Source organism: Macrobrachium rosenbergii, chromosome 3 (assembly GCF_040412425.1).
Source record: "Macrobrachium rosenbergii isolate ZJJX-2024 chromosome 3, ASM4041242v1, whole genome shotgun sequence".
NCBI lineage: Eukaryota > Metazoa > Arthropoda > Malacostraca > Decapoda > Palaemonidae > Macrobrachium > Macrobrachium rosenbergii.
The window spans coordinates 365,690-386,888 of record NC_089743.1 but is presented as its reverse complement, the minus strand read 5'-3'; the positions used below and the strand labels follow the sequence as shown (position 1 = coordinate 386,888).

General features: G+C 40.5%; 1 protein-coding gene across 1 annotated transcript in view; it reads left to right on the top strand.

Moving 5' to 3' along the window:
- The window catches only part of LOC136851833 (uncharacterized), a 57,162-nt gene extending 49,832 nt beyond the window's left edge, over positions 1 to 7,330 (top strand). The window contains exon 2 of the mRNA XM_067126148.1: positions 5,143 to 7,330. Within this exon, the coding sequence (XP_066982249.1) occupies positions 5,143 to 6,460 (1,318 nt within the window). The 3' untranslated portion in view covers positions 6,461 to 7,330. The remainder of the gene's footprint in view (positions 1 to 5,142) is intronic.
- Positions 7,331 to 21,199: the final 13,869 nt, after the last annotated feature.

Sequence of the window (21,199 nt, the reverse complement as noted above, 5' to 3'; positions counted from 1 at the left end):
AAAGAAAAACACAGATTTGAGTAACTATGAAAAAAGGGTGCATGTGCGTTGAGCACTTAGTCTATTATAAGGAAAAAACAGATGAATGTCGAGTAAATTATTAGAAAAATTCCAAATTGATAATACAAAAAAAGAGAGTAAACCTGACCATAAAAAAATATTTTCACATATATTATACAATGGAACGTAAATGGTCTACAGACTAGATTACAATTTAGGAGAAACACAACGGTTATTAAAGAATATGAACTAATGATAATATGTTTACAACATGTCAACAAAACAATATCAACACAGGTAAATATACCTTAGTATCTACATCTAGAGAAGAAGAAGGAAATTTAGGTACTGCTATATATGTACATAATAAAGTATGTTATGACAGAGTACCTGTAAATTTTACTGACTTGCAAATATCAAGTACAAATACGAATAAAAATGATAATTACATAATTTATAACTTATATAACTAACCTTATAAAAGTTACGTACATTGATAAACTTAAAGATTTACTTAATACCAAGGAACCTACATTAATAGTAGGTGATTTTAATGCCCATAACCCAATATGGGACTTCGTCATTGTACAAACTCAAATAGAAATAGGTAGTAAAATAGAGTTCATGGATTCCAACGACATGTGCTGTATAAATGATGACGAAATTAGCACATATTTTCTAAAAGCACATGGAACAACAAGCATAGTTGACTAGATTGATTGAATACAGTTGATGACTTGCACACCAGTGATCATTTCCCAATACTAATTTCCTTATTGCAAATAACAATCCTGCAAAACATGTCCTCACTATAACATTTATAGCTAGATTGGGAGCTTATATGAAATGCACACTAGAAATATCCACAATTTGAATATTTAAAAGACCATAATGAAACTAATAAATTTCTTGTTGATTTCATTAAAAATGCTGCTGATAAAGCAATACCAAAGTCAAAACCCCATCCAACAAAATACAAAGTTCCCTGGTGGTCTGATGAGTTAACAGAATTAATAAATATGAAACACTCAATAGGAGACGTATTAGATACTTGAATAGAAAGTTCAATAAATGAATAAAAATTACCAATATTAGAAAGAACTTACAAAAATGACTATATTTATTACTGGTAGCTGAAAAACATTAAAATCTATATACAACAAAATATCTGCAAAATTTAAAAAGAAGTAATTCAAGGAAGAATCATTTCATGAGGAAATGAAATACGTATCAGATCTCTCTAATAATACTCCCATACAAAAAAATATGGGAAAAATTCAGGAAAATAAATGGTACCAATGTTAAACCAGCTAGACATGCCATATTAAATGATGGGAAAAGAACACCTGATCCAAAAGAAATAATGTAATATGAGAAAATTTAGCAAATGTAAGTAGTGATAAAAATTTCGATGAACACTTCCGCACAAAGAAAAATAAAATAGAATTAATAGCAATAAATTTTGAAACAATGGAAGATATATATTATAATAGAAAATTTAATATGTCAGAGTTGGAATATGCTCTCTCAAACAGCAATAAATCTGCTCCTGGAGGTGACAATATTTGTTTTGAGATGATCTGCCACTTAGCACCTTTGGCAAAGTCATACTTATTAGAGTTTTATAATCATTTATGGCTTGAAATTTATTTCCAGATGAATGGCGTAAAGCTATAATAATTCCAATCCCCAAACCTGGAAAAGATCCCAGTAATGTAAATAATTACAGACCAATTTCTTTAACAAGCTGCTTATGCAAATTGTTAGAGAAAATGGTAAATGCTCGACTAACATGGCACATTCGAGAAAATAAAATTTTAACTCCCACTCAGTTTGGGTCACAGTGTAACAGATCCACATTGGATTCTCTCTGTAACTTAGAAGACCATATACGTAGAGGTTTTGAACGAAAACAAATTACTGTAGCTTTCTTTTTGACATTGAAAAGGCATACGATACTACATGGAGGTATGCTATATTAAAAACTTTACAAAACAACAACATCCGTGGACATTTACCTAGGTTTATACAGAACTTTTTGACAAACCGCAATTTTCAGGTGAGAATTGATGATGCTCTGTCTAGAACATTTCCACTTGAAAATGGTGCTCCACATGGAAGCGTCCTTAGTGGAACACTGTTTATTTTAGCAATCAATGATATCAGTAAAAATCTACCTATTGGCATTAAAAGTAACCTGTACATGGATGATTTTGCCATATATTATTCAGCATCCCGAATAAAACATGCAGAACGAATCATTAATAAAAGCATAGTAAAAATAGATGAATGGGCCTCATCTGTAGGGTTTAAATTTTCCATCGATAAAACTCAAGCAATCATGTTTTATAAAAATAAAAAGTGGAAAAAAGGTGAAGAAATAGATTTAAAAAAAAAAAAAAACATAGTATACCAATTGGCCAAACATCAAAATTTTTGGGATTAGTATTTGATACCCACTTGAACTGGAGAGCCCACATTACATATGTAAAATCTAAAAGTAAAAGAGCATTAAATCTAATTAGAAAACTATCGAACACTACTTGGGGAGCCGATAGACATACCCTTACTGTGCTATATAAGGCAACAGTTCTGTCCATCATTGATTATGGAAGCGAAGTATATGGCTCGGCATCTGATGCAACGCTGAAAATGTTAGACCCTGTTCATAATGAAGGCCTTAGAATATGCTCAGGAGCCTTTAGATCATCGCCAAAATCATCTTTACAAGTTGAATTGGTGAACTGCCTTTGTCTCTCCATAGAGAGCTAGTAACAATGAAAAGTGCTTTAAGAATTCAAACTAATGATTCTCCAACCAAAAAATTATTTGAATTAAGAGATGTATTTATAAACAACCATCCACCACCTTTCCCAATTAGAGCTAGAAGATTGTTTGAGTCGCTAAATATACATATACCATTACCTGTAATATTAAAATTGCCTCCTCCTTGGACAATGAATAAAATGAGAATTTTTACACACTTGAAATATTTATCAAAAATCATTCATATACTCCAGAATACCAAAGACAACATGCAGTAGAGCATATAATCCGAAAAGGTCCACATTACGCAATATACACTGACGGATCTAAGTCACAATACGGAGTGGGATATGCTGCAGTATCCCAAAACAAAACGTATCAGTTCTCTTTCCCAGACAAAGCCTCTGTATTTACAGCTGAGTTATGTGCAATAGTATCAGCCATAAAAATAATTAGAGAAGTCTCATATAATAATTTTGTAATTTATAGTGACTCCAGAAGTGCTATAGAAGCTATTCAAAGCTATAATCCCAAAAATAATATTGTACAACATATAAAAATCTCACTCCATAAATTGTATAATAAGGGAAAAAATATTGAAATATGTTGGATCCCTGCCCATGTAGGGATTAATGGAAATGAAGAGGCTGATAAAGCAGCTAAAGAAGCGGTCCACATGAAAAGAACAAATGTAGACATCCCTATTAGTGACTATACAAAATATATAAAAACAGTCATTGTAAAAAAATGGCAAAATATATGGAACAAAGAACCTGAAAATAATAAATTAAAACAGATAAAATCCAGTGTTGGAAAATGGAGTTCGTCACATCAAAGAGAGAGACAAGCACAAGTAATTCTGACGTCGTCTTCGAATAGGCCATACTCGTTTGACACATGGACACTTAATGAACAGTCCATGTGGCCCTCTTCCCAAATGCCCAGATTGCAATGTGCTGATAACAGTTAAGCATATACTGTGTGAATGTCCAAAATATAACCTGCAGCGATTATCAAATTTTGAAATAGACCAATAGAAGAAATTTTGTCAGAATCTTCAACGTTCTCAATAGCACCCATTTTAATGTTCATGAGAAGCTGCAAATTAATTGGAAAAATATAAAAAAAAACAATCAATCAGTATAATGAATTTTAAAACAAGTAAATTTTATGATTTTACTTAATTTATTTTTTTTTAATATACCTTTTTAGTGAGTATGTATGGAAGCATGAGTTTAAATGTATTTATTGTGTGAGTGTGTTCCAGTATGAAAGTGTATGCCTTTTTACAGCTTTTTAATTTCATTTTCATTCATCATCATTGACAAGTGACCTATTAGGTTCCAGTGCTAGGCTTCTAACCTAGACTTGTCATTTCATCCTAATCCTTCGGGCCAGCCCTATGAGAGCTGATGGTCAGCTCAGTGGTCTGGTTAAACTATTTTAATAATAATAATAATGTGAAAGCTGATAGTCAGTTCAGTGGTTTGGTTAAACTTTTTAATAATAATAACACTGAGTTTTACTAGTATATCATCATTCACCTATTCATTATCAATCATATCATTAATTTATATATTTCACCTTCATTACGGCGCTGAATAATCCTGATGGGTTCCGGCGCTTGGTCTTCTAGACGTAAATTTCATAATCAGTCAATCAATCATCATACCGAATGACCTATTTGGTCCCTGTGCTAGGCCTCTGGCCTAGACCTGGCATTTCATCCAAATCTTTCAGGCCAGCCCTATGAGAGCTGAAAGTCAGTTCAGTGGTCTGGTTAAACTACTTTAATATAATAATAATAATATTGAACAGTTTTAGAGGTAGATTTTTATGCATAATGCCAAGTTCATACTCTCAATTTAAAAACGGTTGTAGAAATTGTTATTCTCTACTCAGATGGAGGAACTTGTAATGTTGAAGACACTTGAAGTTATAAGCCTGGAATGCCTGTAGAAGATTGCTGAATAATTTTCCAAATAATAATGGATAATTTATTACTACATATGTTAATTTTACTATCATTTTTTTTCTTAAAAATTCCTAGATAACTTAATTTGATGATCAAGTACAGTTATGAAAATCCTTCTTTAGAATGCCATACCATTTCAGTTATTTTTCAAGAGGTCATTTAAATAATGTGAGAACGCTGTATAAAAAAATCATAGATTATCATGTAAATGATTTGAGTTATGATATGGATTCTGGAATGAACCCTTAATTGTACCATACTTTTTCATGCATTTCCCTTGTTTTAATAATGTAGGTTTTAGGTTTTTTTCTTTCATTTTTTAGTCTAAAGCCATTTCCCCAAAAACATGTCTTGGTAATGTAGTTTTCAAGACCATTTCCTTTTTTCTATATTTTTTTTAGGTCTAAAGCTATTTCCTCAAACAACTATTGGCCCACAAGATCTACTGGTTCGTCCAAGAGAAGCCTTCACAAGACAGCAACACAAGCACAGCAGAAGTACAAACCTTTCCATCTGCCTTTGAATTTTTCTAGCTTTTCTGGATATTCAGTTCCTCCTCCAGACATTTCTGAGGGATTATCTGATTCGAGCAATCAGACTGAAAATACCCCCGATAGTTTTGATATACATCATGATAATGTTTGTTCAACTTCCACAGAAGCAATGAAGTCGCCTTATATCTGTGTAGGTCATTTACCAATTAGGGCTACCACTATTTTCCAAGACAGTTTGCAAGATTCAGTAGCCCCTCGCCAAACTAAGATTGTACACATACATAACCCACGTGATGCCCTGGAAAATTCTCCCACTTCATTTCAGAAAGCAGTTCAGCAATATTGTAATGTAGGTGAAGAGCTTGTTGGAGTGGAAGCACATCCTGAACAGAGAGAGATTTTAGAAACTGATTGTGGGAAAAGGGCAACGGCAAAGATTATGAAAGAAGTCCTTGCAAAGGAAAATGAATGTGTGGCCTCTCCAAAAGCTCTTTCAGAAGTACCTTCCCCAGACACTCAGAGTTGTAGTGCACCAGATAATTCTGAAAAGTCCCTACCTAATAATTTTAGGTATTCAGATGATTCTGGTATTGAACCTCATTTCCAGTCATACACTATCAGTCGTGAAGAATATGAAGCAATGGAAAATGCTGAAACTGTAGTATCAACGTCACTTCAGGAATGTTCACCAGAGAAAGAGGTTCTTTGTCAAATATATCCTGTTAAAAAAGTAGTAGGTCAGGATGCAGATCATCATAAATTTAATAGCTCTCCAAGAGAGAGAGTAAAAGATACAGGAATTAAGGATCGGGTTAGAAGTAGTACAGCATTACGATATAATGCCAGTACATATGAATCGTATGAAGATGGTGATACTTCGTGTAAATTTGTGAATCCTGCTTCATGCCAGAATGAGTTCAGTTATATTTCTAGCAATACTGAGAGGTTATACAATGAACTAAGTTATTTTCAAAATTATGCATACAATAATACCATACAGTTACTGGATATTCCCATCAATAAATCATCCAATAATGATTGTAGTCTTGCTGGACTTAACACTAATGCATCAACTGTACTTTTGAACCCAATTACATTGCTTGCAGAAACAGAGGAGTGTGATGATGAAGGATTTCCTGTTGATGACTGTAGCAAAGGTAGTGTTGAATTTAGCACCCTAGATCTTGATATGTTACATGACACTATTAAAAGGCAAATTTTGTGAGTGGCTTATAAATCTCTTTTGTTGGTTGCATAGTTTATTTTAATTCTTCTCTGTTCGTTGGCTTTAATCATACTTTGTAGTTTGTTACTGAAAATTTTTGTACTGTATGTTATTCTTTTGATTGTATCTTTAATATTTAGTTTTAAGATGTATTTTAGTCATATTTTCTCTGTATTCCCACTGATGAGGATTTTTTTTAAAGTGGTGAATTTTTGATTATTTTACAGGTTTTGTATTTTATGTTAACAGTTGTTCGACTTAAGAAATTATTTAATCTATAAAAATTATATGACTAAATCATTCTTGAAAATTTATGTATGAATTGATTTGTTCTGAAATGGTGCATACATAAAGTATATATGTAACTTTTGAAAGACTGAAGCTAGTTTGTCAAATAGTTACCTAGTTTTTTTTTATTTTACAGTCAACTTGAAAGTCCTTTTAATTTTTCTCATATACTTAATTGATTGTTTTCTAAATGCTCTGGTTGAAGTGAAAGACTTTTAATTATGTGTCATGTGGATGGGTTGTTCGAAGAATAAAATTTGATGATTTACTTAGGCTAAAATTGGATGATTTGTTGAGGCAGAAGTTGCTACTTTTCACAAAAAACTAGATTGCCAGACATATTATTACAATGTTTATTAATTTAGAGATTAAAAACTATGAAGTTATGAAAATGTGGACATGCACCATTACTGCATTGATTATTTGATGTTACCTCATATTTAAGTGTTTTTTCTTCCAATAACTAATGGTCTTCCGATTTCTTTATTTAGAATTATTAATGTAAAAACTTGTGCACAGTTTACTCCAGAATTACATTTATTGAGTTTTGTGGCACTGTAATAATAATGTTGAATCTAAAGAGGTGAGTGTTTTATTTTTTGTTTGAGGTTGTTTCTTAACAAATTGGTTCTTAGTTCTCCCTGGGTATTGTGGTGAACTTAATTGGTCATTTCCCCCGATTCCAACCCATTGACGAGTTGAGGACTTAGGGATCCACTGCAGGGAGTGTATATTCCTTTATGCTATTCTCTCTGCTGTGGATTCAACTGAACAATTGGAACTGTCAATCCTCCTCCTCCTGTTAATTTTCCCCTTCCTTTCTTCCTCTTTCGTTGACGACCTTGATGTGTTATTGGATTATGGAATTCACTGCTCTTTTAACTTGGAGGGTGGAGTTGGATGGCATGCCAACCCACTCATAAAACTAGAGTATCCGATGCAGTCAAGTGAGGGGAAATTTTTATGTCAAGCCATGCCCTCAGTGCTGGGTTTGGTCTCGACGGACTGATGACCCCTAAGGCACTGTGGGTGTGGTGTTTATACAGGTGAGAATCTCAGGACAGTTACCACTGTAGGTAACAGTATTGCTCCTCCCCCAGTTGGGCCTCCCTGGTGAGAGGACCTCATACTGGACGAAATTTACATTTTTCGTCGTATGGCAAACACATCAAACCTCCCTACAACTTATGGCACGGATATGGACTGTTCTAAGGAAAGCCCAAATTACAAAAGTCAAAGTGGTATTGAAACGTAAATACCATTTACTAAACTCAAAAAGCCTAAGTAACGTCATGACCTACTATTGACTCGCTTCGACTCCCTCTTTGGGAGTGGAAGTTGGTCAAGGTTTCTAACAGTGGAAACTGACCAAAATATTTCATCTTTAAAATTAGAAAATTATTTATTAAATAGGCATTCAACGGCAGAAATGTCATTCAGACAAATAAAAGCGAAGACTTGGATTATAGAACCCATAAAAAAAGTCAGTCCGAAGACTATTTGTCTTTAAAAAATATAGATATTAAATTAAAAATGAAAAAAAAAAAAAAAAAAACATGATACTATGAACAGCATTCAGGGTACCATTGTACTTCCTGAAAATAACAACAAACCACTTGATAGGAAAATGCTATTAGACTTTCTCAAAAAGAGATACCCCAAGGTCCAGGATTGTTGATTGTGAGGTATATGTTGTACAAAGTAAAAAAAAGTGATAAACAAATATTAAAAACAGCAAAAATAAAATTTGAGGGTGAAGATCTACCTCAAAAAAGAAAAATTTTAGGCCAAAACTGCAAGAGTTCAGACCCTATGTCCCAAAGCCACTACAGTGCCAAATTGTGGCAAGTATGGGCATACAAAGAAAAATTGTGGAAATGGACCAGTATACGCTTATTGTGGATCTACCGAACATACCATACAGTGGAAGTGCAGTGAACCAAAGTGCATAAACTGTGGGCAAGATCATCCTGCAAGATCCAAAGAATGCATGTACTATATATACAATAAGGAATTGAAAATGTTACAAGAAAGAACAGGGATATCTGTAAAAGAGGGTAAATTAGAATTAAAAGTGAGAGGAATTCAAGACGCAGCTAAGAAACTTATATATTCTTCGATAACAAGAACCAATAATGAAACAAACTCACATACAGATAGAAGTAATTGAACATCTTGATGTGGTGACCCCCTGATCCCAACCCCTTGACGAGGTGGGGGGCTTAGGGATCCACAGCAGAAAGAGTATGCTTCTTTTCACCTACTCTCACTGCTGTGGATTCAACTGATCATTGGGACCTTTAACTCCTTCACTCCTCCTCCTGTAAATTTTCCCCTTCCTTTCTTCCTCTTTCGTTGACGACTTTGGCATGATTTTGGATCATTCAATTGACTACTCTCTTTGAGTTGATGGAGGGTGGAGTTGGACGGCATGCCTCTCCACCCGTTCAGAACTCGAGTACCTGACGTGATCGAGCGAGGGGAAAGTTTAATGTCAAAACCCTGTCCTCAGTGCCGGGTCGTGATCTCGACGGACATCATGACGCCTTAGCACTGGGGTTATGGTGTATATCCGGATATTACCCCTAGGACAGCCCTAATTAAAGGGATGACCTGTCCTCCAATTGTGACTCCATGGTGGGTATGGGAATATCTGGATGAATTAATTTTCTTCGTTTTTATGTCAACCCCCTTATTTCTGCTGATGACTCTATGCTTTCCTCAAAGGATTTGGCCATGGAATCCCTCCAAAACTCTAGTATGGCTACTTTACAGCCATATGTACCAAACACTCAATCTCAAAGGAGAAGAACATTTAAAAGAATGACCCTTGAGGATCTTTTTCTCCTCCAGTGTGGGCTCAGTATATCACTCTCACTTTAAGTGAAGAAGTAACCCTCTAAGTGACTTGGTTATATACCGTTCACTTAAGAAAATTCTTGGCTGTGACAATCTTAAATTCTCCGTGGAAAAAAACAAAATCATAGTAAAGCTAAATCTGAAGAAGAATAAAAAAACTACTTGAAACTACAAAACTTGAATTCATCATGTAAATGCTTCTGACGAGGCGCATTATAACACTAGAATTGGAACTATGTTGTTGGATAAACTTAGAGTTGAAAATGACACCAATGAATCTGTGTGTGAAACATTAAAAAGAAGTCCTGCAAGATCAAAAACATAATGTTAAATCTGTTATTGTCTATGAGAGGAGAAGTGTTAAAACTGGACGAAGTCTGAAGATAGCTAAAATAACTTTTTCACAGCAAACAATTCCAACATTTATGAAAATAGGCAACAAAAAAATAGCAATTAAAGAAGAATATCCAAAACCTATGCAATGTAAGATTTGCTTGAAATTAAAACATACAGCAAAACGATGCAAGTCTTTGGCCTCACCAAGATGCTTTAAATGTGGCTCCTTGGAGCATAGTAGTGATGATTGCAGCAAAAAAAAAATGCTTTAATTGTAATGGTTCACACCACGCTTATGCAAGGGAGTGTGTATATTTCAGATATTTCCAAGAAGCCCTTACCAGATCAAGAAAATATGGTATAACAGTCAAGGAAGCTAAAGAAGACATGAAAGAAGAAGGAATACAACTTCCCGCAAAACATTTGCAGATGCACTCAAACTCAAAGTAAAACAACATCCAATGATGTCTCACAAACCACCCAATCTTCTGACACCAGAAATCAAATAACTGTAGAAGAATCAGATAAAAGCAATACCATGGAGATAAGTAATAAATTCAAAGTAATGTCCAACCTTGCTGTACATGATCATCTTGATGAACAGAGAGAAGATATCTCTGATAATTTACATCTTAACAAAAGCCAAAACAAAGAAGAAGATATATCTCAAATGATAATCCATAACAAAAACAAACTACAAAATACTAAAGAAATCGAAGAAATACTAAGAGAACTAGATGGACCACCAGAGATAGGAAAAAGACCTAGATCACACAGTGTAACGTCCTCGCCTAAGAAAGAGAACGACCTTCATAGTCCAAATAGTAAATCCCCTCGAGTAGGACGCCTTGACGAGGTGAGGGGCTAAGGGACCCTGGCCTTTGGGCCCGGGTCCTGACGAATCATCCTACATAGTTTTTGGTTTAAATGGCGTGGACATTTCCACATTCGCAAAATTTTACTGCTTAGGTGAGTCTGAGAAGGGATCGTTTTTTGGAAGGGGTTCGCATTCGAAGCTAATTGTGGGAGTTGTGGTGGTTGAGTCGCCACCCGAGATAGTTTGGACCTAAGAGATGGTGATGGGATTTTTCCCACTGCTATCTTGAGGGCGGAACCATCTCTGGGGATCAGCCCATCGGAATCCAGGGGGGGCTGGTTTTTGAGGTGGGACTCCTGGCTTTTGTCCGGAAGCCCACGAGTACGGTTGGAGTGGGGAGTCAGTCCCCATTAGTGGGGCAGAACTCCCAGCAGGCGGATTGGCTTATACCTGGGCCACTGCAAGCGTACTGGTGCTATCCTGAAAGGGTAGGGTATGGGGTGGACTGTTGGGAGTCAACTCTCACTTGTGCCATTGGTGGAGAATGCGAATACCTGACTGATCTACGATACTTTCTTGATATGACCAAGCAGTTTTGGGTGGGTGGATGAACCAGTTTGTGTGGTGGTCTGATGTGTGCATGCTTGGCATCTTGGGGTCTCTTCGTGGGCTTTGGGAGTGTGTTGGGGTGGGGAAGCTGAGCAGTAGAGCTGCCCAGTTTGTCCTTTTTTGATATGCTGTCGGGGTCTGTGCGGGGCTCTTGGGTGTCGGGTGTGCACTTTTTGGACCTTTGCATGTGGACTGGTTTAAACTTATGGCACAAATTTTTTTAGTTCTCCCTCCCCTGGATCCGATGACTTAACGGCACTGGCAACGACTTCTGGCATGAACATGGATACGGGCTTGGCTGTTGGACAGAACCAAACACTGAGACACCAGGGTGTTAATAAATCTGGTGGATTTGATTCAAATAATAGGGTCCTTTATTGCACTAATGTAAACTTATCATTAGATTACGAATGTTTATACAGTGTAGTGAAGCAATTCGGCAAAGTGGAAAGAATTAAATTAATTCTAGAAAAAGATAAGCAGTCATTTTGTGCTTTTATCAAATTTTCCTCTCCCTTGAAGCTAGTGAGGCACAACAAAGACTCCATGGCCACATTCTGAATGACTCAGTTGTCAGCACGAAAGTGTTTTCAGTTAAAAACTTGAATGATGAGCCATTTGACTTTGTTCCAAAGGCTGAAGAACATGGACCAGTCCCATGTACCAGAGCTCTTCCTCCCCCTTTATGGCATGTTGCTATCTACAAGGAGGGAGGGAAAATTTGATAAAAGCTGCTGACTGCATTGAGAGCAAGATTGGTTCCATTCCCATTGGAAATTTGAAACGGTATGGAAAGAACCTTCTAATAAAAGCTGGAAATGAGACTCAAGCAGTTCTGTTAGCTAACTTTAAACCTCCTGAAAGTGGAAATATTGAATCTATTTCATCTCACAGATTTTTTAATACACTGAAAGGAGTAGTTTACTCAAAAGATTTGCATGTTTTTAAAGAGGAAGAGATTCTCCATCGATGCCCTCCTTGTGTATCTCATGTAAAAAAACTGGGTGGTGATGCAGCTATCCTTTTAACCTTCTCCTCCAATTACCTACCTGATACCATCATTGTTGGCCATGAGAGGATGCAGGTTAAAAAATATAAAAGAAGTCCTAGACAGTGTCGCAAATGCTTTGAATATGGCCACATTCAAAACTCTTGCGATAACAATAAAAGATGTCCTGTGTGCTCTGCAGAGCACGATAATTTTGATGATTGCAAAGCAACCCGATACTGTTTTCTTTGCAAGGGTGATCACACACCAAACTCTAGGGCTTGTCCCAGATATAAATTTGAACAAGATGTGTTGGCAGCGGCAGATAATGAACATATTAGCATTAGTGAAGCAAAGCGCACGGTAATGGGGGCAAACAAAAGTGCCAACACTACGTATGCTTCTGTAATAAAGGGATTTTGACAGAGGAAAAATCTATTTCTGAGGAAGGTCCCGTGTCACCCGGTGAAATTCGATTACAGCACGAATTTCTAGGTATAACAATGCTAGATATACCAGAGAAAAAGAGCTTTCAGGAAAGCTGGGGTTATTTACCCCCAGATCGATCGTCTTTAGAAGACGTCGGTATAATGAAGGGTGAGTGAAATACCACTACCACGGAAATATACTGAAAGATCTCTCCTTATCAAAACCCCGAAAGAGCGGTGAGCCGTTACAGCCCCACACTCAACACCCGCCAGGACGGCGACACCAGCGCCACCTACTTCATTCCATGCTAGCACTAACCCCAGACTTGGCATGTGCAAGAAGGGGGGGAGTACTAGACTAGACAGGGGAGGTCACCGGGTGACACGGGACCTTCCTCAGAAATAGATTTTTCCTCTGTCAAAATCCCTTTTCTGAGTTCAGTCCCGTGTCAGCCGGTGAAATAGTGATAGAGAATCATGCCAAGACTGCAAACTACTGGAAAGCAAAGGGGGTAATCTGAAGAAAAAGGCAAAATTTAAGAAAATAATTTTAATTAAGGAATCTCTTCCATGAAGCAAGAATACTTAAAAGTAAGGCAACTTAATTTTAAGGCACACCAATAAACTTAACACTACAAAACACTGGAGGTCCCCGGTCTGAGAAAAAACCTCAAAAATCTTAAAATTACTTAAAAGTAGTGAAACATGAAATGTGCACAGAACAAGAAATACAACCTTAAAACTATATATGTAAACTTAGGCTTAAACATGTAAGAGACAAGACTAATGAAAATAACACACACAATTATCCTGGGGTACATGGAGCCAACAAAACTGTCCAGTACCCCACAAACGAAACAATTATGGCATAATCAGATTACAGTTTTCCATCATCAAATACAAATATATCAATATGAAGAGCTAGGCAGTGAGGCATAAACGACCAGGAGAATAAGCAGAGAAGCAAATGAGGTAGGCGGGCGGGGGGGAAAAGGAAAGGATATAATTATTTAAGGTGGGAGATGACACTTCCCACTGCTATAGTAGAATATTTCAGGGCTTGAGTGATTTTTAAATAGTGGCGTTTAAACACTAGAGGTGATTTCCAACCCGTATATTTTGATAACTCTGAAAAGTCCATATTATGAAAATAATTAATAGGAAGTAGCCACTGCTCGAATATCATGAACTTTAGGAACTGAGTCTGGGTTGGCTTGTTTAATGAAATACAGAATTTGTTGTCTTATACCATTCAGTGAAAAAGTACCACCTTTCTCCTGATAAAAGAGGACCCGACTTACTCTGTGGAGTTCTTGAGAGGTAAGATTTAAGTGTATGGACTGGACATAAAGATTGGATCTTGAGGAAGGGGCACTACCTTCCAAGGAGACCAACTGTCCTGTGGGTCTTCGTTCTTAGCTAAAAATCTAGGGTCAGGGGAGAGGAGGACTTCTCCGGATGGGAGGAAGTTAACAAAATTATCACCTCTAGTTAGAGCTGACAGCTCTGAAATTCTAGCACCTGAAGCCAAACTAAGTAAAAATAAGGTTTTCCTTAACAGATCCTGATAAGAGCAATGGAAGTTATCCAACTCTGACGCTAACTTAAGGACGTCATTGAGAAACCAAGTAACCGAATGTGGACGTGATACTGGTCTCAGACGAGCGCATGCTCTGGGGATGGATGAAAATAAGAATCTGTAAGGTCGATTTTAAAGCCAGAAAGAAATACTTTCTTCAATGCCGACTTGACTGTGGTAATAGTGAGGGAGCCAGACCTTTCTCAAACAGTGACCTAAAGAAGGAAACTCCTAAATTAGTCGTCATAATTTTGGCTTCAGATGCTTTCAGGAAGGAGGCTAACTTTTTGACTGCTGAGTCATATTGTCTAATAGTAGAATCTCTTTTATCTGATTCTAAAAACAGAGTGTTGACAGGGTCAATGTTTGCTCCTTTTGAGCTGCGAACTTTATAAAGTCCATAAAGCTAGGGCATCTTGAATCCTTGAGGAAGCTAACACAGTCTTGGTTTGTACTGTCTGGGTCAGAATGGGCTTGGGAATCTGAAGACTCCGCAAGCCCAGTTCCTGAAGGAGAGGGAACCAATTGCTCTTCGGCCAATAGGGGCTACCAGAGCTGGTTGACCTTTGAATGTCCTTAGTTTGTGTAAAACTTTCAGCAGCAAATTTATTGGAGGGAACAGATAAATTCTTCTCCCAATTGTTCCAATCTACTGTCATTGCGTCTGTGGCTAACGCCTGAGGGTCCAGGTTTGGGGCCACGTAACAGGGGAGCTTGAAGTTGCTCTCCGTTGCGAACAGATCCACTTGGAGTCCCGGAACCCAGCGGCAAATCCATTGGAAAGATTCCGCATCCAGGGACCACTCCATCTCCAACGGGGTAGTCCTGGACAGGGAATCCGCCACCACGTTCCGGACACCTGCTAGGTGGGTGGCTGACAGGTGCCAACCGTGCTTGTTCGCCAGGGAGAAGATAGCAACCATCACTTGGTTTACTCGACCTGATTTGGAGCCGCCCCTGTTGATGCAATGAACTACCACTGCGCTGTCTAACACCAACCTGATATGAATCCGATTGGGAGGGCGGATTTTCTTCAGAGTTAGAAAGACCGCCATGGCTTCCAGGGTGTTTATATGGAACTGCTGAAACATTGTGGACCACGTTCCTTGTACTTTTTGTTTTGGTGAATATCCCCCAGCCGCTTAGAGAAGCGTCTGTGTGGATAACTAGTGCCGGAGGGGAAACTGAAGTGGAACTGTTTTGGACAGGCCCTTGACTGTGGTCCAAGGCCGCAGTCTTGTCTTTAAGATCCGAGGATAGAGGAGACCTTGTCCTGAGCTTGGTGTTTGCTCGACTCCGCCACACTCTGTTTATGTCTTTTAATTTGGCTTTCAAGAGCAGGTCTGTCACTGAGGCAAATTGGAGAGACCTGAGGACCCTTTCCTGGGACCGACGGGATGCTGACTGATTTTTGAGAAACCTCTTGGTGAGAGATGCTATCTCTTTCCTCTTGGAAGGTGGGAGAGATAACGTGTGGGAGGACAGGTCCCACTGAAGACCCAGCCACTGAAACCGAGACTCGGAGTCAGGCGGGACTTCTCCTGTTCAGCTGAAAACCCAGTGACTCTAGGAAATTGGTGACTATGGACGTGGCTTTTGACACTCCGGAACAGTTGGAGCCCAGATTATCCAGTCGTCCAGGTACGCTGCTAGGGAGATTCCTTGGGACCGGAGCTGCTGTACTACCGTATCCGCCAGCTTGGTGAATATCCTGGGTGCAATGTTCAGACCGAAGGGCATGACCCTGAAGGAGTAGGCTTGATTCCCGAGTCTGAAACCGAGGAACTGAGAGAAGTTCCGCGCAACTGGGACGTGATAATAAGCGTCTGAAAGATCGATAGAGGTGGTGACGGCTCCACGCGGAAGTAGAGTCCAACCTGAGCTACCGTAAGCATGCAAAACTTGTCGCATTTTATGTAGAGATTTAGACGCGATAGATCCAGGATCACTCTTTGCTGATCGGAGTCTTTTTGGGAACAGTGAATAGCCTGCCTTGAAACTTTAGGTGCCTTGCTTTCTTTATTGCCCGTTTGTTGAGCAATTCTGTTACATAATCCTGTAGGATTGATGTGGGTGGCTGGTAAAATCTGTTTAGAGGGGAGGATTCTTGATCCAGCTCCACCCTAGTCCCTTGGACACAATGCTGTGTGCCCAAGGGCTGAAGGTCCATTGGTCCCTGAACCAATACAGGCGACCGCCTACCTGCGTTCTCTCAGTGGGAGGGAGCGGGTTTGTTCCCTCTACCACGTCCTCTCCCCTTGGGGTGGTGTTAGATCTTCCTCTGTGGGGGCCTTGCCCTTCCTCCCCCTTGCAACCCTATTGAGGCCGTGAAAAAACCACGGCCTTCATATGTAGGGTTGTATGCTGGTGAGGATACATAGGAGGCGCGCTGGTTGGACCAACACGTACTGTTGGGGTTGGGACTTAGAGGTAGATGGCTGGGCCACTGCCGAGACCGGGACGGCTTGAACCACCGCCTGATGGGGCCTCTTATGTCTCCTGAACCTTTTTCCTCCTCTCGTCTGGGGCCGGCCGATTCTGGGGTCTTGCGCTTATAAGTGGGAATTCCCCACCGAGAGCGCAGACTCTGATTGGCCCGTGTAGCCTCAGACATGACGGATGTAACCTCTCCTTCAGGGAAGAGGTTAGGTCCCCAGATTGAGCTTTTAATGAGCTTGTTAGGCTCGTGGCGGATTACAGCGTCAGCAAAAATAAATTTTCTGCATTCCAGTCTAGCCATAACAAACTCATGCAAGTCTAACTGGAAGCTCGCCAGGAAAGACTTAGCCAGGACCTGGAAAAAAGGGTTCGTCCGAGCAGGAGACGGCAGTAGCCTCAGTAAGACAGCCGGAGCTCAAGGACCGGGCTAACTTAGTCCGGGTCTCAAACTCCGCTTTACCAATGATTCCGGCAGCAGGGAGTTGTTCGCTAAACTGCGTGGAAGCGCAAAAAGAGGGTCCAGCTTGCCTACAGTGAAAGTGGACGGGGCGTCCACCCAGAACTCGTTACTTCCTGGGAATACCAGGGAAGTAGGGTCTGTTTCCCTTAATTGAGGAAAGGGATTCCCGTCAAAGCATGCTCGGGTCGTAGCCAGAGCAACTTTGTCCATGCAAGGAGTGGGAAGATCTTCTTTCTCCCAGGGTGAACATCGTGAAATTGCCCTTGAAAGGGGTCAATTTTGTGTTCACTGCCTGCCACTCCGTCCAGAGTGCGCAGGAGAGCCGACTGAGCTTGGTCTCTAGGGATGATGACAGTCTCCCTAGGTACCTTGTCTGACCGAATCCAGGCTTCTTCAGTAAGCCTCACGAAGCCAGGATAAGGGGGCAAGAGATCGGGGAAGAACTCCAATTCCTCCAACCGTCTCGTGCCCAGACCGTCTGTTGTAAGTTTGCCATCATGTTGGATGGCCCGGAGTGCGAACCGCCAAGGGTTTCCGACATCAAACGGCGGGAGGTCCGCAGTGTCGGGGATAGAATACTGTGGTTCTGCTTTAGGTTGGCGAGCCAAACCTGCCAGTATATTGTCATAGTTGGCAAACTTATCTGAGATCTTTCAAACCTAGAATCTAGGTCCTCCGTGAAACTTTTGTTATAGTTCAGTGGCCAGGGCTTGCGCATCAAAGAGAGGCTGGCGAGGAGGGCTTGGTTTTGCCAGCCCTCTTACTCGCGCCTTGCTGGAGGAAGCTAGATTTGCTCCCGGAGGCTACAGGTCCTGAAACCTTAGCCTTCGATGGGGAAGGGCAATGCCTTCTTGGAAGTCGAGGACTTATAGCCCTTCGCCTTCCATGAAGTCTTCAACTTCAACTTGGGGATAGCAGACGGAGCTCTATCACCCAAAGAGGAAGACTTCACAAAACCTTAAAATGAAGATACAGATGAAGCAGGGGAGTCAAACAAAGGGGGCCCGCCCCAACATCCTCACTTACCTCACCACTTACCACCTGGTCCTGCTCCGTATTCATTGGTTCCAAGTCGAGATTTAAGGCGGCAACATCCTCCGAGACCTCGGCGCACATGATGTCCACTTGAGGTGGCTGGGTCGCATCACGGATCTGTTGGATAATAGGGGTGGCAAGTTCTTCTGGTACTGCAGCGGCCACCCGTGCGCGGGGTAAAGCAAGTCCTCAACCTGGCGTCGAGGACGTAGGGCTTCCCGACAAAACATTCCTGCAAACCCAGCCACCCAGGCCCGGAGGGATTCCAAGGCAGACTTCTTGGAAGCTTCATCCGCCTGAAAGGAAACCTGCAGTTAGTCAGGAATGAAAAGACAGACGGAGAAATATAAACAACATATAATATATGAGGAGCATGGACCGGAGGAAAGAAGACTTTCACTTACCGACTCGTCTTGGATGGTTGAGGAGAGAGCAAAGCAAACCTCACAGCCATCAGGGTGCCAAACAACCAGGTCGTCCAGTCGGACCGCACAACCAGCGTGGGTCCGGCACAACGTGCCCGTAGGGTTGTTAAGGAGGCGGTACACCGGCTCCCTCACAGCGAACAGTCTGTATTGGTAACAGTACATGAACCTCACACTCTAAGCAAATCTAAAGTCGGCAAGGCCGGGAAACTCAACTACAACCGGAATACTCCGGCGGAGAAGAACTACCAAATTAAACTGGGCCAATAAGCTTTAAATGCACAGAGTGGAAGGTAAGGATTCAGACCCGGAAAACTCCGGGAATGAAGGAACGAGAAACCAGGAACCAACCATAAGGGCTGCCAGAAAATTAACGGTAAAAGCCCCAGGTGTGGGACCGGAATCATATATATGGTAAAACAAAATAATAATAATAAACAATAATCAAAAATAACAAATGATGGTAACACTCCGGAGACCGGAGGAGTGGGCTGCTACGTGAAAAAGAATCATCCCATTCACCTCCCCGCCGGAGAAACAAGTGGGTAAAGGATCTATGTTCATAACATACGGCGGGGCACACCTAAACCCTAACGTCGTAGCTCGATGGGGAGACAAGAGGTATGAGACAGGAACAAAAACACACTCGAAAGCAAACAAACCACCCCCCACCACAGCGAAGCTGGGGACGATATGGGAGGAGCGAATCCCTCTACCAATAGGAGGAGTCCCTGAACTGGAGAAAACGCCATCTAGCGTCACCCGCATTAGTCGCAAGGCTGAGGGGGGGGGGTAGTGAAGAGGAGTAGGCTACCGAGAAGGGAAGAGGAGACAAGGAGAACATGACACCCGCTCAACTGCATCCTTCCTTCCCAATGAACTTGGAAGGGAAGCCTACTCCAGGGAGCTACACAGCCCAAAGCCCAACTCCTCCTAGGCGTAGCCTAATATAAACCTAACCTAGTATAGGATAGGAAGGAGAAAGGGGTGTAAAAGGAGAGGAGGAACCAACAGGGAGAGAAATTTTGTGCCGAGAGCCAACCAGGAACGAGTAGGGGATAAGTAGGCGACTAGCCCAGAGGAAACACATCCAAAGAACTCGAAGAAATTGGAGGAAGAGGACCAAGGGGCTCACTCTGACCCTAAAACGATCCCTGTGGAAACAGCAACCAAAACTCCCTCAACCTGATCTCCGCACCCAGGACAAGGGATGGAGCCCACACTACAACCATCATATAAAAACAATCAAAATAAAATTACGTTCACAGGAAGCGTAGCCTACCTCGGGGGGGGAGGCCCACCAGAGGTAAACTACACAACCAAAAACAATAAACAATAAAATCAAAAATACTAAAACTAAAAGAAGAGCACCATCTTCAAGTATAACATAATAGCCTATGAGACTAAATGAAAAAGAACCCAACCTGGTGGGGGGGGGTACTGGACGGAGAAACTCCCTAAGAGAGGCCGACAGGCCAAAAATGCAAAACAAAAACTAAAATTGGAGGGGGAGCCACCGCACGGAACCACCAGGAAGGAATTCAAGGGGCTAAAATCTATATATAGCGATTTAGGAGAAAACTCCGACCGAAAGAACAGAAGGAGTCGCCTCGCGGTCGACATGGCTGAACGGGGACGCCGTGGCGTCATAAGAAGATCCCAATATTTATGAACCAAAACAGCCAATAAACAGATCAAAAACCCCACAAGAAGATGGTACTTAACTTAGAGATGGAAAAGGTGCTCGAAGCCATTGTAGATGAAGTAAAAAACAATCCAAAAAAAGGGACGAGCACACAAAATAAACGTATCACATGCTAGAAAATGGAATGAAGTAGGTGGCGCTGGTGTCGCCGTCCTGGCGGGTGTTGAGTGTGGGAGCTGTAACGGCTCACCGCTCTTTTACGGGGGTTTTGATAAGGAGAGATCTTTCGAGTATATTTCCGTGGTAGTGGTATTTCACTCACCCTTCATTATACCGACGTCTTCTAAAGACGATCGACTGGGGGTAGTAACCCCAGCTTTCCTGAAAGCTCTTTTTCTCTGGTATATCTAGCATTGTTATACCTAGAAATTCGTGCTGTAATGGAATTTCACCGGCTGACACGGGACTGAACTCAGAAAAACTTGTGAAAACTTCCAACAATGTAAGGCCACCAATAACTGTGTCTCAAGGCAAACCTCGTGAACCTGCAGTTCCCTGGTGGAATAAGACTTGTGTTATTCTGAGAAAGTGACTGATGCTACAGATGTTACAAAGCTAGTGGCTCCCCTCAGTCTAAATTAATCTACAAATGTGCTTTAGCCAAGCAGCGGTGCTTCTATAAGAAAGCCAAAAGAGAATGTTGGCTTTACTATATTAATGGAATAAACTCCAAGACCCCACTAAGAGTGGTGTGGCGCAAAATAAGGAAACTGAGTGGAAAATTTGTAGCGTCACCATTGCCCTCATTAAATAAACCTCTAGTCACAGAGC